Consider the following 27,463-nt stretch of genomic DNA (forward strand, 5'->3'; position numbering starts at 1 on the left):
CCGCGGTCTTGGGTGACAGCTTCCGGCGACTAGCGCCTCCGCCTACCGCAGCACGCCCTTCCCCCTTCCATTGAGGGTAGGTCCCAGGCCGGGGGAGGGGCGTGAGTGGGGAGGCGTTTGCGGAGCGGAGGTGGGAAGTGGGAATCCGCTAGGGGCTTCGCGGGCGGGACTGGAGGCGGGTGCTGCGGGAGGCAACCGGGGTCTGAGGTGAGCGGGCCGCTCGCCGAGCCGCGGCAGCTGGAGTGTGGAGTGCGTGCTGGGTGGGGAGGGGTGTTTGAAGTTCGAGCCCTTCATTCTGTGGTCTCTGACTCTAGTTCCCGTGAAGTTTTCCGCACCTATTTATTGTGAAAACAGTATTTCTTGCCCAAACTGTGGTACTTTCGTAGGGATCAAATGATGTGATGTTTCGCAAAACTGTTGGTGAACCAAAGCATTTAAAATAGAATGCTAACTCCACAAGAGCGAGGATTCTATTTTGTCACCAGCTGTACAGTGACTGGCTCAGAAAGATGTTCGTGAACGTTTACTGATTGATGAACGCGTACTAGGAGTTCGTCAGGGCTCTCAAACCTTGCCCTTCTAAATGGGCTAGGTGGTGGCGTGCTTCCTTAGCTTCTCGTCTGACCCCAGTTAGCCCTGATCGTCTAGTGCAGCTTGACGGCCCTTGAGGCCCCCACCCCAGGGTTTTTAGTGGACGTGGCTACTACCGCTCTGGGGGATCCACCAATCCAGTCCTCTCTCAGGGAGGCATTGGATGTGATAGCAAGAATAAACCTTTTGTGAGAAATTTACTCTTCTGTCCAATGATAATCTAACAGCTTTCTTTTGCGTGTCTGATATGTTTCAGGTACTACGCAAAAAAAGTTTTACACACTGTCTTAGTACATTCTAGTAACAGCCTCCTGAGATACGTACTGGTGAAGCAGAGGGCTTAGATTGAGAGTAAATAGCCTGCCAAGGTTATGCAGTGGTAGAAATAACTTTGGAACACAAAGAGGAGGCGATCCAGGACGTAAAGGTTGAAATTCACACAGAAAACAGCAGCTACCCTATAACTGAGGAACCATCTATAACTGAAGAGAAGAAAAATCTTAGGAGTTTCAGGCTAAAGGTGTTTCTTACTTGACTCACTTTGTTTTTTGAATGAAACATTTATTAGATTTACATTTTGTTTTTAAATTGCCAGCATCTGTTTGTGTAAAGCCGTTTTAAAGTTTGGGCATTATAAAATAAAGGAAAGCAGGGAACTCTAAAACAATCTGTCCATTCTGGGAACAAATACGTCTACAAAAATTGAGGATTTAAGATTTTCCAATTAAAAATGAAAACACAATCTTTTTTTTTTTTTGAAGATTTTATTTATTTGACAGACGGAGATCACAAGTAGGTAGAGAGGCAGGCAGAGAGAGGAGGAAGCAGGCTTCCTGCTGAGCAGAGAGCTCGATGTGGGGCCCGATCCCAGGACTCTGAGATCACAACCTGAGCTGAAGGCAGAGGCTTAACCCACTGAGCCACCCAGGTGCCCTGAAAACACAATCTTTTTTTTTTTTTTTTTGAAAACACAATCTTGATACTAAATTCTACAATCAGAATTTACAGAGTTATGTATGCGAACTTCTTCCTGGAAATATCAACAATTTGGAATTTTATTGACATGTTTTTGTATTTATCTGATTCAGTGAGTCTTTAAAATTTTAGTCTTCTCAGTGTTATAATCTGTGTATTCGTCTTGTTTGAGGAAATGCTGGGACTTTTCGTAAGTTCAGGTGATGAGAATACAAAGATTAATAAAACATATTCCTAGCCCTCAAGGATCTTACTGTTCAAAAGGAGACACATATATGTGCACAAATATGGTAACTCATGTGTATACACAGATATGGTCATCATAGCAGTAGAGTTAAGTTCAGGGGTTCTCAAATATGGAACTAGTGAAAGATTCAGGGAAGACTTCAGGAGAGGAAGATCTTAGAGGATAAATTTGACCTAGAGACTAGAAGAAAGTACTGGTGATTGCTATTTTCTTACTGATTCTGGTAGTATAAGATTCATTCTCACGTTGTTTTCTTACTGATTTTTGTAATTCAGTATAAAGTTTAAAACTTTAATGAACACCCTGTATTAGGTATGGCAGTAACATCCCTTGGTCATCAAGTTCAATTCTTTGTTTTTTATATACTAAAAATGTTTTTCTCCTTTTATTTTGAACTTTCTATGTTTTTGTTTGTTTGTTTAGTTTTTTAAAAAATGGAACCTTGTTCCTGTGATACTTTTGTGGCATTACCTCCAGCAACTGTTGGTAACAGGATTATTTTTGGAAAAAATTCAGATAGATTGTGCGATGAAGTACAGGAGGTGGTTTATTTTCCTGCTGCAGTTCATGATAACCTGAGAGAACATCTTCAGGTAGGTGAAGTACATTTTTTTTGACAATTGTTTTCTTTAAAAATATCATAGCCAGCTTAAAAAAAAATCATTAGCTAGCTATTTGGCAGGGACTATGGAAGTTAAAAATTCAAGGATTTAAATTTGAAAAACAATTTCAGTCAGAACTAGATTTCTGGTCTTTTATTTCAATGATTTGGAGGAAGCTGAAATAACAATAAAAATATTTGTTAATTCTTTGATCAAACATTTGAATGTTTATCATACTCAAGCTTGTCAAATAGGGCAGGGATTTAAAGCCTACTATCAAAACTAGCTCTGTCGGGGCGCCTGGGTGGCGCAGTTGGTTAAACGACTGCCTCCGGCTCAGGGCGTGATCCTGGAGTCCCGGGATCGAGTCCCACATCAGGCTCCCAGCTCCATGGGGAGTCTGCTTCGCTCTCTGACCTTCTCCTCGCTCATTCTCTCTCTCACTGTCTCTCTCTCTCAAATAAATAAAATAAAATCTTTAAAAAAAAATAAAAAAAACTAGCTCTGTCTTCCAGGAGATTGGAGTCTAGTAGAGGAACACAATATATATATAACTAACCCCATATAAGGTAGGGTGATTTTAATACTGATGTAAGTAAGAGCAGTGAGTTGTGACAACAATGGAGAAGGAGCAGTTAATTCAGACTAGAGATATCAAGGAAGACTTCACTGGGAGCTGGGGTTTCAGCTGGAGCTTGATGGACAGAAAGTATTCTGATTGGTGTAGAATAGGGAAAGTCATTCCATTCTTATGGGGCCCTGCAATAACATTATTAACATGCATTTTATGCAGTCATTTGGTAGTATACACATTAATTAAAGGATCCTTTGAAAATTTTTGTTAAAAATCCATTCAACATGGAACTTAAAGTTTCACATTATGCTTTTATTGCTAAGTTATGCATTTTTTAGATTTCATTTTATTGATACTTGAATACTAAAATATATTAAATATTAGATGTTTTCTGTATACAAACCTTTTTTTTCTTTTGCTGAAACTATTTATTCATCTTGGATCCATTTCTACTTTATCTCTTTATGTTTAAATTTCTCATATTCTGTAAACCAGTGGTTCTTATTCTTTTCACCGTGGTGGACATACCGGATGGGTGACTTCTACATATTACATAGGCTTCTATAGGAATTCTTTCGTATATGAGGGCTACCGTACGGGACTTAGGTTACTAATTAAGAAATACTGGATGTTGAGATTGAGATCCAATCCCTTTAAGCTTCAACTAATTATATCTTCCTCTAAAAAAATGTTTCAAGATTTCATACCTAGAAACCATCTCTCTTCTGAGCTTACATTAACATCTCATTTTTACTTTTCTTTTTTTTTTTTTTAAAGATTTTATTTATTCATTTGACAGAGAGAGATCACAAGTAGGCAGAGAGGCAGGCAGAGTGAGAGAGGGGAAGCAGGCTTGCCGCTGAGCAGAGAGCCCGATGCGGGGCTCGATCCCAGGACCCTGGGATCATGACCTGAGCCGAAGGCAGAGGCTTTAACCCATTGAGCCACTCAGGTGCCCCTCATTCTTATTTTTCTTAACGGCCCTTATACTTTACATTTTGTTGTATTTTAATTAGTGTACAAGCCTTAGTTTCTCGAAAGCAAGATCTATACCTGATTCATCTTTATAACTGATATATCTCTTAGCAGAGTACTTTCTAATAGATGCTTAATAAATATTTGAATGAATAAATGCTTTAGGGTCAATTTTGTAATTTTTTTTTTAAGATTTTTTTATTTTATTTATTTGAGAGAGAGAGACAGTGAGAGAGAGAATGAGCGAGGAGAAGGTCAGAGAGCGAAGCAGACTCCCCATGGAGCTGGGAGCCTGATGTGGGACTCGATCCCGGGACTCCAGGATCACGCCCTGAGCCGGAGGCAGTCGTTTAACCAACTGCGCCACCCAGGCGTCCCTTTAGGGTCAATTTTGAATATATTTTAAGGGTAGTAACTTTATTATTGAAAATTTTAAGTTATACTTTATTTCATAGTGGACAAATCTTTTGATTTATTTTTAAGATTCTGCAACTTGATAACTTTTTCTTTTTTGGTTTTATGGTTGTTGCTATGACTTTCTTTACAGTGTACTTACATAGAAATTGATCAAGTTCCTGAAACATATGCTGTTGTCCTTAGTCGCCCATCTTGGTTATGGGGGGCAGAAATGGGAGCCAATGAGCGTGGAGTCTGCATTGGAAATGAAGCTGTATGGGGAAGAGAAGAAGTTTGTGATGAAGAAGCACTACTGGGCATGGACCTTGTCAGGTTATTTTTTAATTATACTTTTTCAGTACGGAACTTGTCTAAAACTCTTACAAGTTTTATTTTCCTCTTTTTCCCATATTTTGGACATTGACACTTTATATTTGTGTTAAAATTCTTCAGAGTACAGACTTACCTCATCTTGTTATGCTTTGCCTTATTACACTTCACAGATACTGCAGTGTTTACAAATTGAAGGTTTGTGGCAATGTTATGTTAGGCAAGTCTATTGGCACCATTTTTCAAATAGCACATGCTCACTTTGCATCTCTGTCATATTTTGGTAATTATCACAATATTTCAAAAAGTTTTTATTATTATTATATTGGTTATAGTGATCTGTGATTAGTGATTATAACTTGTTGAAAGCTCAGATGATGGTTGGCATTTTTTAGCAATGAAGTCTTTTTCAATTTATTTTTAAGTTAAGGTATGTAATTGCCTTTTGGACATAATGCTGTTGCACACTTAATAGACTATAGTATAGTGTAAACATAACTTTTATATGCACTGGAGAATCAGAAAATTCATTTGATTCACTTTTTGCAATACTCATTTTATTCCAGTGGTCTGAAACTGAACCTGCAATATCTCCAAAGTATGCTTATATAGGCATGTAATTTGTAGACTTCAAAGATCTTTAATTGGGAGAAGGGAAGGACTTGAAAATTATGATTCTTTTATGTGAATTATGTAAAATAATACCTAATATTTTATCAGACCTTAATTCTCACAGTAACCTCATGGGCTAAATATTATTATCCTCATTTTATAGATGAGATACTGAGATAAAGCAACTTGCCAATAAATTACCAAGTTGGAATTTGAACATTGATCTGATGCCAAAGACTGTTTTCATGATTCCAAACAGGCTTTAGAAGGAATGGCTTAGAAGTTGGGTTTCAGTTTATCCATTAACTTGAAAGAACTTTTGCTTTGAATATAAACAAAAAAATCTCCTGTGCATGAAATTATTTAAGGGAAATGATGGAAATTTCTTTTAATCTGAAAACTTTTATTTTTATTTTAGACTTGGCCTTGAAAGAGCTGATACAGCTGAAAAAGCCCTCAATGTCATTGTTGATCTATTAGAAAAATATGGCCAGGGTGGAAATTGTTCAGAGGGTAGGATGGTATTTAGCTATCACAATAGTTTCCTGATAGCTGATAGGAAGGAAGCGTGGATTCTGGAGACTGCAGGAAAGTACTGGGCTGCAGAAAAAGTACAAGGTATGGACAACTTTTCATGATTAAAAAATATTATCTTATAATTAATAAAATAACCCCCTTAACTACAGACATTGTATTTAATTGTTTGTCAAGATTTATAATCCAGTGCAATGAAGGGTGGATCTGCTGGGGAAATGAAAAAATTTGAAAGAATGTTAACAGTGAAAGAGCGCTACAAAGAGCTTTTCTGAAAAAGAGAAAAAGGTGGTGTTCTCTATTTTTCATATTATGATACTAATTTTATGTAATCTGTATATATTTTCTGTGCTGCCTCTTTTGACTGTTATAGTACTTTTCCAGTTCTTGATAACCCCTTGCCTTTTCTTCCTCTTTTAACTTTGGCCTGAACTCAAACTTTTTATTGCATATGGATATGGAGGTAAGGAAAGGGGAGTGCTTCTGGGGATTGGAGTCTGTCAGCTAGTGGCTGGAAGGAATATACTGATACAATAGTAAAGTGTAAACATTGAGTATAATAACGCAATTTGATTGTTTTAGGATGCTTTGTATTTTTTTATGGTCTCTTAGTGACCATATATTCCTTTTATTTTTCAAGTGAGGAAATCTGGAGATGTGAAGTGCTTTACTTGAGGCAGCAATTGAAAGAATTTAAATCTTTAAATTTAAACTTAAATCATCCTGACTCTCAGTTCAATATTCTTTTATTAGAGTACAGCCTTATACTCAAGCATGATCATGTACTTTAACAGACTTACCTCCTGGATCTCCTAGTTTTGCAGGGGAGATAATTTGCACATGTGAAAATATTAAATGGTGCCTGAATGACTCAGGCACATAGATGCTGTAAACATTTAGAGAAAGAAAAAGTCACTGTGGGCTGGAGAAATTCAGAAAATCTTCATGAAGTTATCCTTGAGTTTTGGAGGATGTGGATGTTATTTTTCAAAATCAATCATTGCCAGTTCTTTTGATGATGTTTTATTTTATATTTTGCCTGTTTTTATTTTGCCTGATACATAAAATCGAATTTAGACTATTTTCTTATTGGCCTGATTGTACCACTAGCACTCTTTATTTTATTAAGTGTGCTAAATGCAAGAGAGAAATGAGTAAGGTATTCTGTTGAGAAAGATAGCCCTACCTAGATATTCAAAAGGAACACCCGCATTGAGTATGATTATCCAGTTGTAGATTAATTTTGCCAACTGGTTTCTCTTCCTATTACTAAATGAGCCTAAGAACTACATAATTAAATTTTATCAAATTATCTATAGTCCAAAAACTCTTCTTCCGTGTCTGACTCCCTCATGACGTTATTCTGGTTTTTGTAGTGAGAATATCCCAAGTATGACTTTGTTAGAGTAATTTAATTGATTTCTACTTAGCAGACTTTATTCTAAACTGATTTTAAAACGTTATCAATTTTCATTTTTCATGATATGCTTCATTCTTTATGGTCTCTTTAGAACTAGTTTTTATTCTTTCTTCTGCTTTGTATTTTAGTTGACAATTTTGTTATAACTTACTGCCATATTTTTGGGTATCTTATATTTCTGTTCTAAATTTATGACTAATTTTTGGAAAAGTAATTTCTACAAAAGACTAATATCTAAAATATATAAAGAAATCTCAAACCTCAATGGTAAAAAGACAATCCAACTAGCAAAACGGGCAAAAGACAAGAAGAGACATTTCACCTAAAGGGTTATACAGATGTCAAAAAAGCACATGAAATGTTCAATATCATTAGCTATTAGGGAAATGCAAACTAAAGCCACAATGAGGTTTCTTTGTACTTATACCAATAGAGTTAAAATTTTTAGATGATACTACTCAACACTGGTGAGAAGTTGGAGAAGGATCATTTAATCATTGCTGGTAAGAATGTGCATCTACTCTGGAAAACAGTTTGGCAGCTTTTTAAAAAAAAAACTAAATACACAACTACCATGTCCCCCAGCAATTGCAATCTTGTGCATTTATCCCAGGGACTTACATGCACACAAGAACCCATACACAAATATTTATAGCAGCTTTCTCCATAACAGCCAAAAGCTAGAAACAACCCAGATGTCCTTTAGCTTGTGAATGGTTAAACAAACCAGTACATACTGTGGAATAATCTCAGCAATAAAAAGGAAAGAACTCTTAATATATGTAATAACCTGGATGAATCTTTAGAGAATGATATCAAGTGAAAAAAGAGAAAAGGTTATATGCTATATGATTTTTAAATATATTTTTAAAAGATTTTATTTATTTATTTGACAGACAGAGATCACAAGTAGGCAGAGAGGCAGACAGAGAGAGAGGAGGAAGCCGGCTCCCTGCCGCGCAGAGAGCCTGATGTGGGGCTTGATCCCAGGACCCTGGGATCCTGACCTAAGCTGAAGGCAGAGGCTTTAACCCACTGAGCCACCCAGGTGCCCCTGCTATATGATTTCATTTGTATAATATTCTTGAAATGACAGTAATAGAAATGGATAGCAAGGTAGTGGTTGCATGGGGTTAATGAGGGTTTAGTGGGGGCGCATAAGGGGGATGTGGTCATAGGAGGGCAACATGAGTGATCTTTGTGAAGAAGGAAATGTTCTATATCTTGACTGTATTCATGCCAGTTAGCTGTGCTATTATACAAGATGTTACCATTGGGGGAAACTGTGTAATGGGTACACAGGAGCTCTGTATTACTTCTTACAACTGCATGTGAATCTACAATCATCTCAAAATAAAAAGTTTAAGAAGTTTAATTAAAAAATAATCCATTTATCTTTTTGGGGAGGGGGAGAGAAAGAGTACAAGTCAGGCAGAGGTGGGTAGAAGGAACAGAGGGAGAAAGAGAATTTTAAGTAGCTTCCACACCCAGTGCAAAGCCCAATGCAGGTCTCAGTCTCATGATTCTGAGATCATGACCTGAGTTGAAGTCAAAAGTCAGACACTTACCCGACAAGCCACCCAAACACCCCTATTTATCTTTTTGAGTATGTAATAGATGAGATGCACATGATACAAAATTTAGAAGTATATATTCACATTTAAATAGTGATTAAGAATCATAATGTACAGGGCGCCTGGGTGGCTCAGTGGGTTAAGCCGCTGCCTTCGGCTCAGGTCATGATCTCGGGGTCCTGGGATCGAGTCCCGCATTGGGCTCTCTGCTCAGCAGGGAGCCTGCTTCCCTCTCTCTCTCTGCCTGCCTCTCCTACTACTTGTGATTTCTCTCTGTCAAATAAATAAATAAAATCTTTAAAAAAAAATCATAATGTACAGATAAATACAACATGATAACGTGATTTTTCTTTCCCCTTTCTCTTTTTCTTTGAAAATAGAGGGCATTCGTAATATTTCTAATCAGCTTTCTATAACAACCAACATTGATCGGGAACATCCAGACATGAGAAACTATGCTAAGCGGAAAGGTTGGTGGGATGGTAAAAAGGAGTTTGATTTTGCTGCAGCATACTCTTATCTTGACACAGCCAAGATGATGATTTCACCAGGCAGATACTGTGAAGGCTACAAGCTTCTGAATAAACACAAAGGTAATTTTATCATTGAAATAATATCAGAATGAAAAATTGTATTCTGCCTGGGTATAATGTGGGTATAAAATCTGGTTTTGAAGGAATTATTCTTAGTAAAGATATTTTTATTAAACTGATATTTTATAAACTGATACAAGCTTTTTTTCCTTGAGATGAGTGAAGTGCTATATAATTCTGAGGGTAATAATTCTTTTTGAAGGATAAGATTCACAGTCCTCAGACCCATTTTTTCAGTTTTTACTAATATTCTTAAACAAAATTGGGATGGTTTTTCTTCTCAGAAATTATTGGAAGATGGAGACAGGTTTCTTTAATATGTCTTTTGATAATATACTTATTGGTTATTTTATTACTAAAAAAGTTATATCTAGAATTAGTTGAGAAGGCAACATGAGCAGATGTAAGAATTACCTCTTCTCCTCAATTTTAGAGATATTGAATAAAATATTTAAACATTAAGGATATATATAGTTAGATTTGAACACAAGACAAGGAAATTACGAACTACCAGAAATGAAGAGAGCCCATAGTATTAGCAAGATTTGATGTGTCTCTTTCTCACACAGTCCTTCTATCTGATATCAAAGAAGGGGTTCTGGACCAATAGAAGTGTCGAAGGATAGTTCTAACATCTGTGAGAATATAGGTGTCTAGGTGGAGACCTGTTTGAGGAGCAGGAACTGGACTACTTACCAAGATTATGAATCTGAAAAATGCCATTCTGCTCCCTTCCAAGAATCCCAGCCTGAAATTGAGCTGTCTGTTGTCTCAGGCTATGGGTCAGCACAAGTCTCTGGTGAGAGATTGAACTCAGAGTTAAATGTATTTGGTATGCTCAGCTGGGGCTACCTGTGCCGTGCTGAGAAACAAACATTGGTTGAACCAGTAAATCACATAGGATTTCAGCATACCTGTGTCTCTCCATAGTCACTGTGTGAATATTTGATATGACAGATATTCAGATTTTATTCAAATTTCCTATCCAAATGAGAAATCTGCTATAATGAATCTGCATGTAACTGCCATTGAAAACATTTAAGTTACGTGGACATTGAGATAAAAGGATGTAGTTTCTACATTTACTACGGATAGTTTTATTGTTATGTTCTCAAGTTCACTGATCTTTTCTTCTGCATTATCTAATCTGCTGTTAATCTCATCTAGTGATAATCATTTTTCAGATATTATGTTTTTTATCTCTATATGTTCCATTTGGTACTTTTTGTGTGTATTTCCTACTTCTCTATTCATTAACTTTCATGTTTTTCTTCAGTGAACATATTCAGCACATACCTGTTCTATAATTGTTTTAGCCTCATTGTCTGCTAACTCCATTATCTCTGCAATTTCTGGATCTGTTTCTGTTAATCTGATTTTTTTCTGGTTTGGGGCTCAAATTTTCCTGCTTGTTTGTGTGTCTGGTATTTTTGATTGGATAGTAGACATTGTAGATTTTATTTGTTGCATGCTGGATTTTGTGTTATTGCTTTAAAGAGTGTTGGACTTACATTAGTTAAGTAACCTGAAGAACAGTGTCATCTCTCTTAGGCCTGCTAGGATAGCTCTAGAGTAGCCTTTACTCTAGGCTAGCTTAGTACCATTTGTAAGGGAAGTGATCCTTCTGGATATTGTGATCATTCTGCCTTTACTGATTTTTTTTTAAATTGTTGTATATATGAATGAAAGAGGAGTGTGAAAATCTCCAATTATATTTATGGAATTGTGTGTTTTTGCTTTGTATTTTGAAGCTCTATTGTTAAGTACATACACATTTATATTGTTATATCTTCCTGGTAAATTGGTCCTTTTACTTTTATGAAACATTATTTCTCATGGTAATGATCATTTTCTTGAAGTCAATTTTAGCCCAGTCTTCTGCTTACTATCTACATGACATATACTTACTTATCATTTGCTTTCAAACTATCAGTATTCAGACTATCAGTGCATTTCTTACAAAAACCGTATAGTTTGGTCTTTTTAAAAACCATTCTAATAAGTTCTACCTTTTAATTAGAATCTGTAGTTCAATGGAGGTTTTATCATTGGAAAACACAATACCAAAGTAAAAAATTAACTCAGTAGGCTCACTAGCAGAATGGAGATGACAGAAGAAAGAGTGGACATGAAGATAGATCAGTAGAAATTATCTAATCTGAATAACAGAATTTGAAGCAAGAAAACAAAAAGAACAGGGTCTTAGGGACTGTGGAACAGTACCCAGATGTCTAAAATTCATGTCATTGGAGTCTCAGAAGGAGAGAATAGTGTGATGCAGAAAAATTTTTGAATAATGACTGAAACCTTGTCAAAATGGCAAAAGACTTAAACTTACAGATTCAGGAGAATTTGAAAATCTCAAGATAAATTCATCCATGTCTTAATGCACGAAACACTAAAAACCAAAGACAAAGAAAAAAAATCTTGAACTCAGCTAAGGGAAAACAAATTACATATAGATAGAAAATGATTTCTGGGAGTTTATCATTATAAACCCTGGATGCCTAAAGGCAGTGAAACAACATTTTTAAAATTCTAAAAGAAAAGTCAAACCAGAATTTTATATTCAGCCAAAATACTCTTCAGAAATGAAGGAGAAATAAAAATATGCTGATATATAGGAAAACTAAGAGACTTTGTTGCCAATAGCCTGCTCTAAAAGAAATTTTAAAGGAAGCTTTTCAGATATAAAGGAAATGATATCACAGTGAAACATGGAACTTTAAGAATGAAGGAAGAGCTGCAGAAATGAGAAATATCTGGGTAAATATAATACTATGTTTCTCCCCTTAAGACTTTAAAAAATAAGTCTGACAGTTACAAGCCAACAATATATTTCCTATAGTACAAAAAATAGCCTCAATATAAAGAGGGGAGTACATAGAGACCTGTATGGTGGTAAGATTTCTACATCCTCCTTGAAGTTTTAAAATATTAATTCTAGTAATTGGAAAAGTTAAGTATGTATATTGTAATTCTAGAACAACTATTTAAAAAGCCACATGATAAGATACAGAAAAAAGTGAACAAATAAAATAGAATACTAAGAAAATATTCAAAAATAAGGTGAGAAAGGGAAAATAGAGGAACAAAAAACCTGAAGGATCAAATAGAAAACAAACAATATAATAAAAACAAAACAAATAAAAAAAACTAGACTTAGCTATTGCTATATATGAATAACTAACTTGAAATGTAAAGTTAAAGGGTGGGAGAAGATGTGTCTTTTTAAATACTCATCAAAAGACAGCTGGGTTGGCTATATAAATATTGGATGAATTAGACTTTAGAGCAAGATAAATTACCAGGGAGAAAGAGGGATACTACATAATCAAAATAGATCATTTTAATGGGATTATTATGTCTCCATGTTAAATGCATATGCATCTAACAACAAAGCTTCCAAATATATGAAGCCAGAACTGAAATCGACCGAAAAGAGAAATAGACAATTTCACAATTATAACGGGAGACTTCAATACTTCTCTCTCAGTTGTCAGAACTACTGGACAGGAAATCTACAAGGATATTAAAAAACTGAACAGTACCATCAACCACTGGATCTAATGCATTATTTATAGGATATTCCACCCAACAACAGTGTAATACACATTCTTTTCAAGTGCACATCAAATATATACCAAGGTTGTCCATATCCTGGGTCATAAAACAAATCTTACCAAATTTAAAAGAAATATAACAAAGTATGGTCTCTCTGGTGATAATGAAATTAAATTTAAAATCAATTATAGAAGGATATCTGGAAAGTCCCCAAATACTTGGAAATTACATAACACATTTTAAATTCATGGGTCAAAAAATTCTCGAGGGAAATTAGAAAAGATTCTGAGGGGAAAAATAAAAAGATTTTGAGGGGAATGAAGTAAAAATTAATATACCAAAATTTGTGGGATGAAATAAAGGTAATGCTTACAGGGAAATTTATAGCATTTAATGATTATAGTTGATAATAAGAAAGGTCTCAACTCAACAATATAAACCTAAACTTTCACCTCCAGAAATGAAACAAAACAAAGCAAGCCAACCAAAACCAAACAAACAAAAATCCCAATCAAGGAAAAGGATGGAAATAATAAAGATAAGAGCAGAAATCAATAAAATTGAAAATAAAACAATGAAGAAAATTGATCAAACTGAAACCTGGTTCTTCAAAAAGATCAATAAAATTGATCCACCCTAGACAGTTTGACAAAGAAAAAAAGGAAGACAACACAAGTTATATGTCAGGTAAAGAAATATCGTTATCTACCCCACCAGCATTAGGAGGAAAATACCACAAACTTTGAGGAAATGAACTAGTTCCTTGAAAGCCACAGGCCACCACAACTCACCTAAAAAGGAATAACTCTTGACAGCTGTCTGCTAGACAATTCCACTGATTATACTCAACCTGCAAACTCTTCTGGTGGGCAGCTCAAATTTCAGCTCAGTTCTTTTATCTTTCGCTGTGCTGCTTGCAGTGGGCCACACATGCTGATTCACAAAACAGATGGAAATTTGGTCATGGTTTTTTTGGTTTTGTTTGGTTTGGTTTTGCACAGAATTGGGGCTTTTTCTCTCTGTCTTTTATGAGAGTCCTCCTTCAGTTTCTAGTACTGGTGATTAACTTCTAGTTCTTCAGGCCAGAAAGCTCAGTGTTTTCTGTAAATACTTGCACAATATTGCACAGCATTGACTAAGGGCTAAAGCCAAAACAAAACCAGTGAATTTGTCCTGTACTTGATCCCATCTTCCAAATGTCTCCTTCCAGAATTTTCCTGCTTTTGTTCACTGCTTCAGGTAGTCTGTATTTTGTCCCAAGTTTATAGTTATTTAAGGGAGGGTTGGTCTGATAGGAGCTTATTTGGCTTAATTAGAAAGCAGAACTCCTTCCTATGTCCCTTAATATTCTTTGACATTATTGTATTTATAGAAATATATTCACATGATTCAAAGTCCACAGGTACATAGGATGTATACATATCCTGTTCTTAGATAGGATCCTCTCCCTAATTTCTTTTTTCCATAGGCAATCCCTTCTATATTCTTCTAGACATAACATATACTTAATGAAACAAATATGTATATGTAATTTTTTTCTTTTTTTTCAGAAATGAAAGTATGTCATACACATTGTTCTGCATATAACTTTTCTTTAGTTAGCAATATACAATGTAGATAATTCTATTTTGATATATTCCCAATTTTGTCATTTTAAAAAAAAGATTTTATTTATTTATTTGACAGAGAGAAAGAGATCACAAGTAGGCAGATAGGCAGGCAGAAAGAGGGGAGAAGCAGGCTCCCTGCTGAGCAGAGAGCCCGTATGGGGCTGGATCTCAGGACCCTGAGATCATGACCTGAGTCAAAGGCAGAGGCTTAACCCACTGAGCCACCCAAGTGCCCCAGTTTTGTCATTTTTTTTTTTAAGATTTTATTTATTTATTTGTCAGAAAGAGTGAGCACAGGCAGACAGAGTGGCAGGCAGAGGCAGAGGGAGAAACAGGCTCCCTGCTGAGCAAGGAGCCCAATGTGGGACTTGATCCCAGGATGCTGGGATCATGACCTGAGCCAAAGGCAGCTGCTTAACCAACTGAGCCACCCAGGCATCCCAGTTTTGTCATATTTTTAACAGTTGCACAGTTTTCTATTATTTTGATATCTTATTTCCATGTGGTTATATTTTAATCATATAGTAAGGATTAATTAATTTAGTTAACAAATTTCTCATTATTTAGGTTTTTAGTTTTTCATTATTGAAAATTATATAATATGCTTATAGATTATTTATGTTCCCACCCTTGACTATTTTCTTAGAATATGTTTCTAGAAGTAGGATGTAAGTTCAAAGCATATACATGTTTTAAGTCTTTTGAAACACACTACCAAAATGACCACCAGAAAAGTTGCATCAATTTAAATTGCCATCAGCAATATTTGAGTGCCATTTTAATATATTTATCAATATAGGATATTATTTTTGTTCAACCTTGATAAAATTTTGTAGCAGAGGGGTGCCTGGGTGGCTCACTGGGTTAAAGCCTCTGCCTTCGGCTCAGGTTATAGTTTCAGAGTCCTAGGATCGAGCCCTGCATCTGACTCTCTGCTCAGTGGGGAGCCTGCTTGCCCCCAACCCACCCGCCTGCCTCTCTGCCTACTTGTGATCTCTGTCAAATAAATAAATAAAATCTTTAAAAAAAAAGAATTTTGTAGTAGAAATGGCATGTTATTATTTTTTTAAAAGATTATTTATTTATTTATTTATTTGACAGACAGAGATCACAAGTAGGCAGAGAGAGAGGAGGAAGCAGGCTCCCTGCAGAGCAGAGAACCTGATGTGGGGCTTGATCCTAGGACCCTGGGATCATGACCTGAGCCGAAGGCAGAGGCTTTAACCCACTGAGCTACCCAGGTGCCCCATGTTATTATTTTAAAATAGAAATCTCTTACCAGTGAGAGTAGACATATTCTTATGTATCCTTATATTCTTATGTTTGTTGAAAAATTGTAATTTTTATATTTTTAAATTTTATTTATTTAGTTTTCCTGCTTTTGTTCACTGCTTCAGGTAGTCTGTATTTTGTCCCAAGTTTATAGTTATTTAAGAGAGGGTTGGTCTGATAGGAGCTTATTTGACTTAATTAGAAAGCAGAACTCCTTCCTATGTCCCTTAATAGGGGGATAATAATAATGATAATAATAATGATCCCATTATTTATTAGAGAGAGAGGGCATACAAGCAGAGGGAACAGCAGACAGAGGGAGAAGCAGGCTCCCCACTGAGCAGGGAGCCCTCTGTGGGACTCCATCCTAGGACCCTGCGATCATGACCTGAGCCAAAGGCAGATGCTTAACTAACCACCCAGGTGTCCCCAAAAGTTGTAATTTTTAAATTGCCCATTTATTAATACATCTTTTCCCATTTTTATATTTGGTTACTACTAACTGTTAAAAAACTTTTAGTGTATCTTTGTCCCTTTGCTTCCAGATAGCTCCAGAAAAGTACCTTCTATTTAGATTATTGGGTGGCAGTTAACTACTAAATGGGTCATTCCATTAATATTTCAAAATATGTGACTAATATATTCTCCTTCACCTGAGGAATGGAATGGTTCTGTAAACCAATAAGAAAGAAACTATTTTGAGACAGAGCAATGATTGATATTTGCTTCTTAGGTATTCATTAAACACATTAGCAATCTGTTAGTTATTTGGTATGACAGAAAAAAGCTTGTGACAATGGTTTTAGAATGCCTTAATGTCATTGTTTTCTAAATATTTAGTATTTTATATTTTGCTTTCCAGAAGAATGTCTTATCATTTGAAAGGTTTTTTTTAAAAACAAGGCTTCTTAATGTTAGTTTGTCATTTTATAAATAAGTTATTTAAACTACCTTTTATTCCCCAAGTGGGTGGGTATGTAGAAAATGCTAAAATGTGTTATTCTAAGGAATTTTAGGCTTATTGTGAAAGTAGAGACTGAGTAGTAGTTGCACCAGTACCTATTCCCATTTATTAAAAGCTATCAGGGGCTGGACATTGTGCTAAGTGATTGCATTATCTTCTCTAAGGAACTATGTGAAGTAGGTATTATCTTCATTTTACAAATGAGGAAATTGTGCTCTTCATTTATCTCCTCTATGAAACTGAAAAAAAATGGACTCTCTTACTTGAGCTTATATTTCTCTCAGTACCTAGTTCAGTGTCTTACATGTGTTTAATATGTATTTTTTAATTAACAAAGGATTGTTAGTTAAATTAAATTGTAACTTACAGATAATTTAACAAAGATCGCTGTTGTGTACTTTTTTCTGGCAATAAACTTAGAGGCTCGGGACATAAATTAGGAAGTATTCCTTTAAAAATGAAGAATAACAACATGTAATTAAGGTCCAGAGGAAAATATCAAGAATCCTAGGGTTCAGGGTAATTGGACAAAAGAAAGAAAAAATAGAGGTAATTATAGATTAATTAGCTACTGCATCCTCAAAATTCTGTTATGTTTAACTACAAATAGCTGGATTATATATAGATTTAAAATGCATACATGATTATAGCAAGAGTTGCATCTGACATGAAACTTGTTTTTCTCCCCAAATATAAAGTACAGTTCATCCAGCTTTCTGTGCTTTGCCAAAAGAATAAATGTCTTTCCAATACTTTCATAGAAAATTGTCTAGTAGAACATTATAGTTAATTTTTCCTATGATTTTTCTAGATGGAAGAGCCTACCTTTCTCCTTTCCAGCTACCTGATAGCTATTAACTGTGCTGCATGTATATCCAAATTGTATCTATATTCACTCATGTATTTTAAATAACTAGTTTAAATTGCGGTGAAATTGCACCCTGTGTTTTGCATTCATTTTACTGAACCCTGCTACTGCAGTCTCAGTACTTATTCAATGCTTGCTAGTGGATTACTTACAGCTGTCCTTCTCAAGTGATCATGTAAATCCTCCCTTCATTTTGAGAATTGTAGGTTTTGAATACAGAAAACATTTTCATAATACCTGTATTATCACAGTGTTATGGTTCTGACACTGTTTTCATTAAAACTTGCCACTTACACGAATTTAGATTTGAGTCATTTTAAAATCTCACTGGGTGCAGAAGCTATGTGTCTGATAGATAGGTGTGGATGGTAGGCTTTTGCTTTATTGTTGAGTTTTAATGTTAAGGGCTGTTTTCAGATACACTCTCTTTTTTTCTAACTGCATTTTCTCAAAATGAATGAAAGATTTGTTCTTATAACAAGTTATCTATAAATTATCTTTCTTGAATTTGAAGTCATAACTATCCTAAGGAGAAATGGAAAATTTGCTATTAACATGAAACAGTTGGTAACGTATATGATTGAGGGTGTAACATTAGATTATTTTATAAGTCAATTTTATTTTAATTTGAAATGTCACAGAATCACATTTTGAGTATAGACTTGCTGTAAGCCTTTTTCTTTTAATTATTCCCATATATCATGGGAAAAGGTGAGGGGAATTCTTGTTTTTATGCTTTGTCTTTTTGAGTTATTACATTTTCTTATTCCTTTACTTCATTGTAGTACGGTATTAGGAGAGAGGAAACATACCTGTGGTCAACCAACTGTGTTAAATGAAAGTTGTTTCTTTAGAACTAATTTTAATGCAATAATCAAACGTTGCCAATATAAAGTATCTGAAAATATCTGATGGCAGGAACTATATGTTTTATGTTTTTTTAACTGTACTTTTTACAGTATCTATTAACAGTCTATCATGTTCATTACTATTACTGAAAAATTGATACTACTTGAGGGTAAAAAGGGACTGATGGGAGGCTCAGTAGTGGAGTGGTTAAAAGCACTGAGCTGGACTTCTGCTTCTGGTTATCAGCTAACCTCCCCCCAAGAATAACTATAAAAGCCAGAGGAATAAAAGCCACTGTTTGAAGGTATAGGTGAGCACCCAAAACAGTTAAGACATGAGAGCCTAGATCCAAGAGATTGAGAAAAGATTAGCTACACTTTGAGAAGTACCTGACCTTCTATGTCACAATTTCTCCTTAAAGCAATTTTTGAGTTCTCAGCAGCACAAATGTAGGATGAGACATTGAGAAATCGAGACAGAAGTAGTTCCTAAGAGCCTAAAAAGCTAAGTAGAGATTTGGGAATCTCACACGGCCTTGGACAAAACTTAGATCTAATAGCCAAGCAGGAAGAGGCCTAGGGAACACCCCAGGCTTTCAGTTGAGACACCAGAAAAGCTACAATAGGGAATAGACCAGTCTCAACTGGATCAATAGGTAATCTACTTATATTCTGTTTGCCAGAAGAAAATTAAATCCTCTGTTGAGGAAAACATCATGAAGAGTTTCTACAAACTTTCATCTGTGGTCTCCAACATTCAATAAAAAATTATCAGACATGCCAAGGAATAAGACTACGTGACTGAAAACCAAGAGAAAGCAGACAGTAGAAAGTGACCGACTGGCATCCACAAACTAGCTTCATCAGACACAGACTTAAATTAGTATGTTTTGGGCTAGGGGGAGGTGGCTCAGTCAGTTAACCATCTGCCTTTGTCTCACTCAGGTCATGCTCTCAAGGTCCTGGGGCCAAGTCCTGAGTTAGACTCCCTGCTTGGTGGGGAGTCTGATTCTCCCTTTCCCACTGCCCCGCCTCTCATGCTTTCACTTTCTCAAATAAGTAATTTTAAAAAATTATTTTTATGATCATGTTGTAGTAGTTAAAGTAACATTCTCTTTCCACTCTTGTTGGAAAAATTATATTGGATTTATTCATTGTCTTAAGAATTGGCATATTAAAATTCTAACCTAAATTTTGTTAACAATAAGCTTATGTAAATTTATTTTTGAAATATTATTTTCATTTTAAAGACCCAATCAATCCTTTCCTCTACTATTTACCAAGAAATTTTGATTCTCATTTTAAATGTACTGCTTTAAAAGGCTATTTTCTAGTGCCATTTTCTTTTGATAATGAAAATTTCTTATATTTATCAGAGGAAAGCTTTTAAACCTATTCTGAAACTCCTCCGGAAAGATCTTTTTTTTGAATTAACTGTGGTCACCCTAACTGAAATTGGACCAGGGGACTTTCACTACTTTACATTCATAGAGCTACGTACCTATGCCTAAGTACGTCAGTATCTGCCTGTTTCTGTCTATTTCCTGGGACAGTGTGTGGCATTTAGTAGATGCTCAATTAGTATGTGTTGAATGAATGAGAACTAAAGAGAGAATAATTCCTTTTTGTCTTTAGAAAATTTATAATCTAATGGCAGAGATAGGACCAAAATATAGAAAAGATCAGGAATGCTTATAGGAAAGGAAAAGCTTATTTCAATTAAGCTTAATGGTAATTTTGATTTGAAGGAGTTTTAATTTGATTCATGAGGAATTGAGAGTCAAATTTTTGGAAAGAATTATGACATGTTAGAAGAAGGTATTTGGGCTACTTTTGGAGGACTACATTGTGTAGGGATAAGATTATTCATCTTGTCATGAGATAGTTCTATCCTGAATCACATCTTTGACTATAGAAATGTACAGCAAGGAGCAGAGCTGTCTGAAGGCATGATTGGCTTTTTAAACTTTTTTGTGGAAATGCCTTGCAAATATGGAATTCTGAGACTCTCTGTAACAATGGTCATGTTGTGTTTGCTGAAGAGATAAAATAGATATTTTTCTATTTTTCTAAAATAAACTTAAAATATCAAACTTCACATATGAAAACAGAAAACAAAATATAATACCATCTATTTTCATTACACACAATGGCATTTAAGTTTTTGATTTTATTTTTTTTAGATTTTATTTATTTATTTGTCAGAGAAAGAGGAGCGAGATTGAGCACAGGCAGACAGAGTGGCAGGCAGAGGCAGAGGGAGAGGGAGAAGCAGGCTCCCTGACAAGCAAGGAGCCTGATGTGGGACTCGATCCCAGGATGCTGGGATCATGACCCGAGCTGAAGGTAGCTGCTTAACCAACTGAGCCACCCAGGCATCCCGGCATTTAAGTTTTTTAAGTAGCCCAGCAGAATTATGTTCATAAAGATTCCATTAACCAATAGTATGTTTTGTCTCCTTCATTCCCACTCTGGTTAAAATTCACATGTTATTAATGTCAGGTACAGACATTATTAAAGGAGAAGTAGTAGGTTATTTTATAAAGAACATCTTGTATAATTTTGGAAACCAAGCACAATATTCTCTTAATATTTGGTTCCCAGAATGGATAGACTCAGATAGTAGTTACTGATACTGCATTGCTAACTAAATACACCTTAAAAATTTTTTTATCAAGGACAAGACTGAGTGTATTTTGCATTTTTTTATTCCTTCTTAGGAAGTTACGATTTTACCTAAGTGGTTTTGAGACTTTGTATTTTATATTTTTCTAAAAAATCTTCCTTACAACAGCAGAATGAGACTAATCTAATAGTTATGATATAAGGTTTGTTTGTAATTAATATCTAATTTATACCTAGATCATTATCTCACATTATATACTATCAATAGAGAAAGCAGTTCATATTTATAGTGTATCAGTCTACAAATTCATATGTATTTGATGATTTTTAAAAATGATTTCCCTAGGAAATATAACTTTTGAAACAATGATGGACATTCTCCGAGATAAACCAAGTGGCATTAATATGGAGGGAGAATTCCTGACCACTGCAAGTATGGTTTCTATTTTACCTCAAGACTCCAGCCTTCCTTGCATTCACTTCTTCACAGGGACTCCTGATCCTGAGAGGTAAAGTCATAAAATATTATAAACCAGTAAGGGGTCAGGGAGTAGGGTAGTCACTAGTCCTTGGTGATTTTTGCCAGGCTAAATTTTTCTTACACAAATATGACAGTAATTTTTGTATGCATTTTCTGTTCAGATTGTAGTGTTCCATTATCACATGTACATAACCACCATAGCTATTTTCATTTTTATAGTACAGTATTACAATATGTTAACAGATTCTTATATGCGGTTATCCCTACTCTCTTCCCCCACATATATTTAAAGTTGTCAAGAAAAGTAAAGTAGATGGTTTTCTTTTGCAGATTCAATATTACAATATTAGATGATTAATAACAGTAAAAAGATTAAATGATGTAGTTGTGCCAGATTTAGGTGGTTACTTATCTACTCATATCTAGAAAATACACGCATATAAAATTTAAACCATCAGTAGTTGAAGTTATATCTCAATTAGGATTTGTACAGACTAGTCATTAGTGTCTTTCATAGAACTTAATGTGCACTACATTTAGAAATGATCTTATAGTCACTATCTCCTGGTATTACAGTCTTTTGTGTTAGTAAAGATATTTTCAAGAATATCAGATGAGACTCATGAATACCTTATTAATACTGCTGCTCTTTTTCTTTCCAAATCCTAATCCTCAATCTGTACTTCTGAGGATTGTTCTTCCCCTTCAGCTGTGGAGTTTGCAGTATAAAATGATGAACTATAATTTCACTTGGGACTGTTTCTGTGCCAGCCCCTTTGTTAGGTTCGTGGGAATACAGGACTAAAAAAAGTGTGTTTCCCAGCCCCAAAGAAGAGCCCAGTGTACCAAGACAGACAGCATGGGTATACCTAGTATGACAAGAACAACTAATATGTAAGAAATTAATAGAAACTAGAGGGAATCTTAAAATATTTAGAATGATGCTAAATATTTTTATATCCCCACAAGTCAATTATTGAAGACTTTTTCTTCTAGATCCATTTTTAAGCCTTTCATATTTGTACCAAATATTCCACAACTCTTGGATACGAGTTCACCAACATTTGGACATGAAGATCCAGTTAAAAAGAAGCCACGTTTTCAGTTTAAGCCTGACAGAAGACACCCACTCTACCAAAAACATCAACAGGCATTGGAAGTAATAGATAAAAAGGAGGTATGATTAAATTATATTCTGTTTTGTCATTAAGAATAGTTTCAAGTATGATTCAATCCACATTTTGAACTTCGGAATTTCAGCTTTCTTTCCTTCCTTCATCTAAAAATAGGTTTAAAAATCGTTTAGATGTTTAGATTATAGAGTTGTAACCGAAGTTTAAAAATAGTTGTTAAGAATGCGGCTTGCATGGAGCACTGGGTGTGGTGAAAAAATAATGAATACTGTTTTTCTGAAAATAAATAAATTGGAAAAATAAATAAATAAAAAAAAATAATGTTCTTACTAAAAAAAAAAAAAGAATGCATTGTGAATCTTTCAGGGAAGTTAATGTATTAAATGTAGTAACAGTACCTCACATTTACTGAGCACTTACTATCCACCAGCATCATGGTACCATTACGCAGAATATTTTAGTTAATCTTCACATTCTTTGTGAGTAGCTACTATTATTATATCCATTTTACTGATAAGGAATCTGAGGCTTGGGTAGTTTAAGCAGCTTACTTCATTTATATCTCACACCAAAAATGACAAAGCTACTGGAAGGCAGTTAACATGGCCTCTTACATAATGTTTGTAATCATATAGCCTTAGATTGATTTTTAAAAAGATTTTATTTATTTGGGAGAGAATGAGAGAGAGAGAGAGAGAGAGAGTGCATGCTTGGGTGGGGGGTTCAGAGGGAGAAGCAAGCTCCCTGCTCAGCAGGGAGCCTGATGTGAGACTTGATCCTGGGACTCCAGGATTATGACCTGAACCACAGGCAGTTGCTTAACCAACTGAGCCACCCAGGCAGCCAGCCTTAGAGGTCTGTTAGCCTTCTAGTCTATTAAAAAATAGACTAGAAGGAAATAGTCTATTAAAAAATAGACTAGAAGGAAATAGAAGGGCTACCCAAAGATTTTTTTTTTACAGACCCATCAACTCATTTCCTTCAGTGAAGGAAAAAATTGGCCATCTTAAACCTTTTCTCGCCTGTTTATACCAGCTCCTGATTTCTATCATCTATAATTTCTTTTAATTCATCAACGTATATACATATACTTTATATGTATATACAAAGTATATACGTATACATATACTATGTATATACATATATGTATCTACACATACATTCTATGTAATATTAATTAAATTAATTGTCCTTCAGGTAATTATTTACTTGCTTTTGTCTGTAGTATGTTGGCACAGTTGCCATTCCCTGACCTGCTTTGCTTACACTTAAAAGCAGAGAGTTCTGTCCAGACCTATTTGCTGTGAATTCTTGACACTATTCTTAATTTATTTTGGGCTACTTTGCTTTCACTTCAAACTTTGACTCTGGGGATGCCAGGGTGACAAAGTCAGTTTAGCATGTGACTCTTGGTTTCAGCTCAGGCCGTGATCTCAGGGTCATTAGATTGAGCCCGACATGGAGCCCAGCATCGGCCATGTGTGGGCCCCATGCTCAGCAAGGAGTCTGCTTAAGAGTCTCTCTTCTTCTCCCTCTGCCCCTCCCCTCCTTCAAATAAATCTTTAAACGAAAAACGAAAACTTAGAGCATAAACACTTTTTGTAGCCTGGTGGCATGGAGTGTGAGGCAAGCAGTTTGTCTTAGAAGCCCATCACTGTGTCGATGAGAGCGCAGTCCACTGGCCATACACTGCCGTACACTGTGTGGGCTTGGCTTACCCTCCAGACTCAGCACAGTCCTGTGAAGAATGATGAGCCCTTTAGCTCTTCTTGCTCAAGTTCTTCAGTGATGTGTTTCAGACTGTTGGCTCTGGGGGGATTTTCCCTTGTTCCTCCCTGAGCAGCCTCCACACTGCACTAATGGCTTACTATAGTTCTCAAGAGTTGTCAGCTTCCTTTCCCCCTTAATGCTGTGTCTGGTAGGTTGATTTTGTAGACTTATTAAATTTTTGTTTCATTAAATTGCTGATTGACAGTTTTCTGAGCAATACTGAAATTAAAATTTAAAAGCTGTTGTTACTATTTTAGGCTTTAATAGACATTAAATGTTAGATTGACAACAGAAAGCAGTGGAAAGAATAGAATTAAAGTGGGGTGCCTAGGTGGCTTATTGGGTTAAAGCCCCTGCCTTCGGCTCAGGTCATGATCCCAGAGTCCTGGGATCGAGCCCCGCATCGGGCTCTCTGCTTGGCAGGGAGCCTGCTCCCTCCTCTCTGCCTGCCTCTCTGCCTACTTGTGATCTCTGTCTGTTAAATAAATAAATAAAATCTTAAAAAAAAAAAAAAAAGAATAGAATTAAAGGGAAGAAGTGTCAAAGAGCTGGGTTCTAGTCTATTTTTTTTTAATTTAAGTATAGTTGACACACAATGTTAACATTAGTTTCAGGTGTACAGTATAGTGATTGGACAATTCTGTACATTATACTATGCTCACCCCAAGTGTAGCTGCCATCTATCACCATATGTTATTACAATACCAGTAACTATATTTTTTATGTGCCTTTTATCCCTATGACTTATTCATTCCATAACTGGACATCTGTATCTCCCTCTCCTCTTCACCCATTTTGCTCCCCCTCACTCCCTCTCCTCTGGCAACCATCAGTCTGTTTGCTCTGTATTTATGGTTCTATTTTTGCTTTTTGTTTGTTTATTCATTTGTTTTGGTTTTTAGATTCCACGTCTAAGTGAAATCTTACGTTATTTGTCTTTCTCTGGTTCTAATCTACTTTTATGTCTTAGAGTCAATGCTACTGACTTTTAATTTACATTTTTTTTTAAGATTTTATTTGAGAGAGAGAGAGAGCGTGAGATCACGAGCGTGAGTGGTGGGGAGGGGTGAGGAAAGAGGGAGAAGCAAGAGCAGGAGGCTCCATCCCAGCACCCTAAGTAAGATCTTGACCTGAGCTGAAGGCAGCCATTTAACCAGCTGAGCCACCCAGGTGCCCCTTAATTTACATTTCTTGATTATTAATGAGGTTAGAAATCTTCTCATATGTTTATTGGCCATTAGTATTTCCTCTTAAATGCTTCTTTTCCTTAGCCTACTTTTCAGTGGTTTCTTGGTTGTTTCTGTCTTTTGCTTCAAAGAGACAAAAATATGTGAATTTTGAGTCTTTGTTATATTGCAAATTTTTCATCTCAGTTTATTGTTTTATGTTTAGTCAGTTACATTTGTTAGTCTTTTCCTTTAAGGCATCTTGATTTTATGCTTGAAAAGGCCAGCCTCACTTCAAAATAAATAAAACTTCTGTATTTTCTTCCAGTATGTCTATGTGTGTTTGAAAAAAATATTTAGTTCTTTAATTTTGGGAAATTTATTTTTGTGTCTGTTATGAAGTAGGGATCCTATTCTTTGTTTTTCCAAGAGCTGACTAATTATTCCAATGCCATTTATAGACAAAATACATTTTTCCCACTGTTATGTAATATAATGTTTCTTAGAAAAAGTCAATACAATTTTATTTTAAAGTCCACATTAAGGTTAAGAATCTTTGTCTTGTGAAGTTCTGCCCCATAATTGTTCAGATTTTTAAAATTATCCTTATTTTCTATTAACTTTCTTCTTACATACTTTTCCTTTCAGTACCTATTCTAAAACTGGTTATGGTAATTCATCAATAACTTAAAAATTGCTTCATTCTGTAAAAGTCATGACTGTTCCCCTACCCCCCTTCTTGAAACAGAGAAATCACAGGGAGGAATCATTGAAAAAATGTCTTTTCTTTTAGTTGTTCTTTCCTTTGAATATTGCTGTTCTTTTTCCTTTGTTTAATCTGATAATATTGATTTTAAGTATAGAAGCTCCAACTTCATAAAGATCTTAGCCTCAATTTTTAGCAACCTTCCCCATCACAATTTCATAATTTCAATTGCCCTATTATTTGTCTTTTAGGTTTCTTGCTTATAGACTAATCCTACACAACTATTCTTATCTTTTCTACTATTTTCTTATCTTTTCTATTTTCAATTTAAAATACCTAGTAAATTGGGGTTAATCTGTTAATTCAATCTAGAACAATGATTTTTCCCAAAGCATTTCATCCTTCTATATCTAAAGAATAAGAGGAAGGGAATCAAACTAGAAGTAGAACCCAGAATGAACAAATCTTGTCTGTAGAGGTGAGCTGGAATTTGGTTAGACTTGTATGTGTATGTGTATGTGTATGTGTATGTGTATGTGTATGTGTTTATTTATTTTTATTTTTAATTGTTCAGGAAAAAGCCAAAACCTTGTTGGACAACATGAAGAAACTGGAGAAAGACCTATTCAAAGAGATGGAATCAATTCTTCAAAACAAGCATCTTGATGTGGATAAAATAGTTAATCTCTTTCCTCAGTGTGCAAAAGATGAAATTAGAATTTATAAGTCAAACATTAGTCCTTAGTGGTCATGTATGGTGAGCAATCTTCTTTAAAGTCAGAATCTATCACCTATCATCTATCATCTATCATCTATCACAAAGTTATCATTGGTAAATGATAACAGATCTGATTATTCTTTAATAGCATTTACATTAATGGCCTATGAGAACTACATATAGCCTTGCTGAAATATTGAGAATGAAAATAACATTGGAATTAGGCATGTATATCATGGGATAGCCAGGAGGTATTTCATGTATTTATTTGCCTATTTTTTTTTAGCCATAATACCTTTTAAAAAATTGTAATAA

At 35.2% G+C, this 27,463-nt stretch overlaps 1 protein-coding gene across 4 annotated transcripts; it reads left to right on the forward strand.

Annotated features, from left to right (window-relative positions):
* Nucleotides 1-19: 19 nt before the first annotated feature.
* On the forward strand, nucleotides 20-27,463 carry SCRN3 (secernin 3). 4 transcript variants are annotated; one of them, XM_044242363.1, is made up of 8 exons: nucleotides 20-76; nucleotides 2,237-2,406; nucleotides 4,512-4,693; nucleotides 5,721-5,920; nucleotides 9,211-9,423; nucleotides 21,521-21,683; nucleotides 22,652-22,832; nucleotides 27,005-27,463. In XM_044242363.1, exons 2-8 carry the CDS (start codon nucleotides 2,248-2,250, stop codon nucleotides 27,173-27,175), a joined length of 1,269 nt encoding a protein of 422 aa, XP_044098298.1. In that variant the 5' UTR covers nucleotides 20-76; nucleotides 2,237-2,247; the 3' UTR covers nucleotides 27,176-27,463. The 4 variants fall into 4 exon arrangements, with proteins under 4 accessions (XP_044098298.1, XP_044098296.1, XP_044098295.1 ...); XM_044242361.1 differs by lacking the exon at nucleotides 20-76 and adding an exon at nucleotides 115-130; XM_044242360.1 differs by lacking the exon at nucleotides 20-76 and adding an exon at nucleotides 140-207.

The sequence above is a fragment of the Neovison vison genome, chromosome 3, assembly GCF_020171115.1.
Source record: "Neovison vison isolate M4711 chromosome 3, ASM_NN_V1, whole genome shotgun sequence".
Taxonomy (NCBI): domain Eukaryota; kingdom Metazoa; phylum Chordata; class Mammalia; order Carnivora; family Mustelidae; genus Neogale; species Neogale vison.

Bases quoted from the DNA above. Each gene is read 5' to 3' on its own strand.
- SCRN3 (XM_044242363.1), top strand. From the start codon at position 2,248: ATGGAACCTTGTTCCTGTGATACTTTTGTGGCATTACCTCCAGCAACT. The intron at 9,424-21,520 runs GTAATTTTATCA...TGATTTCCCTAG, and splicing joins GCTTCTGAATAAACACAAAG to GAAATATAACTTTTGAAACA. The intron at 22,833-27,004 runs GTATGATTAAAT...TTAATTGTTCAG, and splicing joins AAGTAATAGATAAAAAGGAG to GAAAAAGCCAAAACCTTGTT.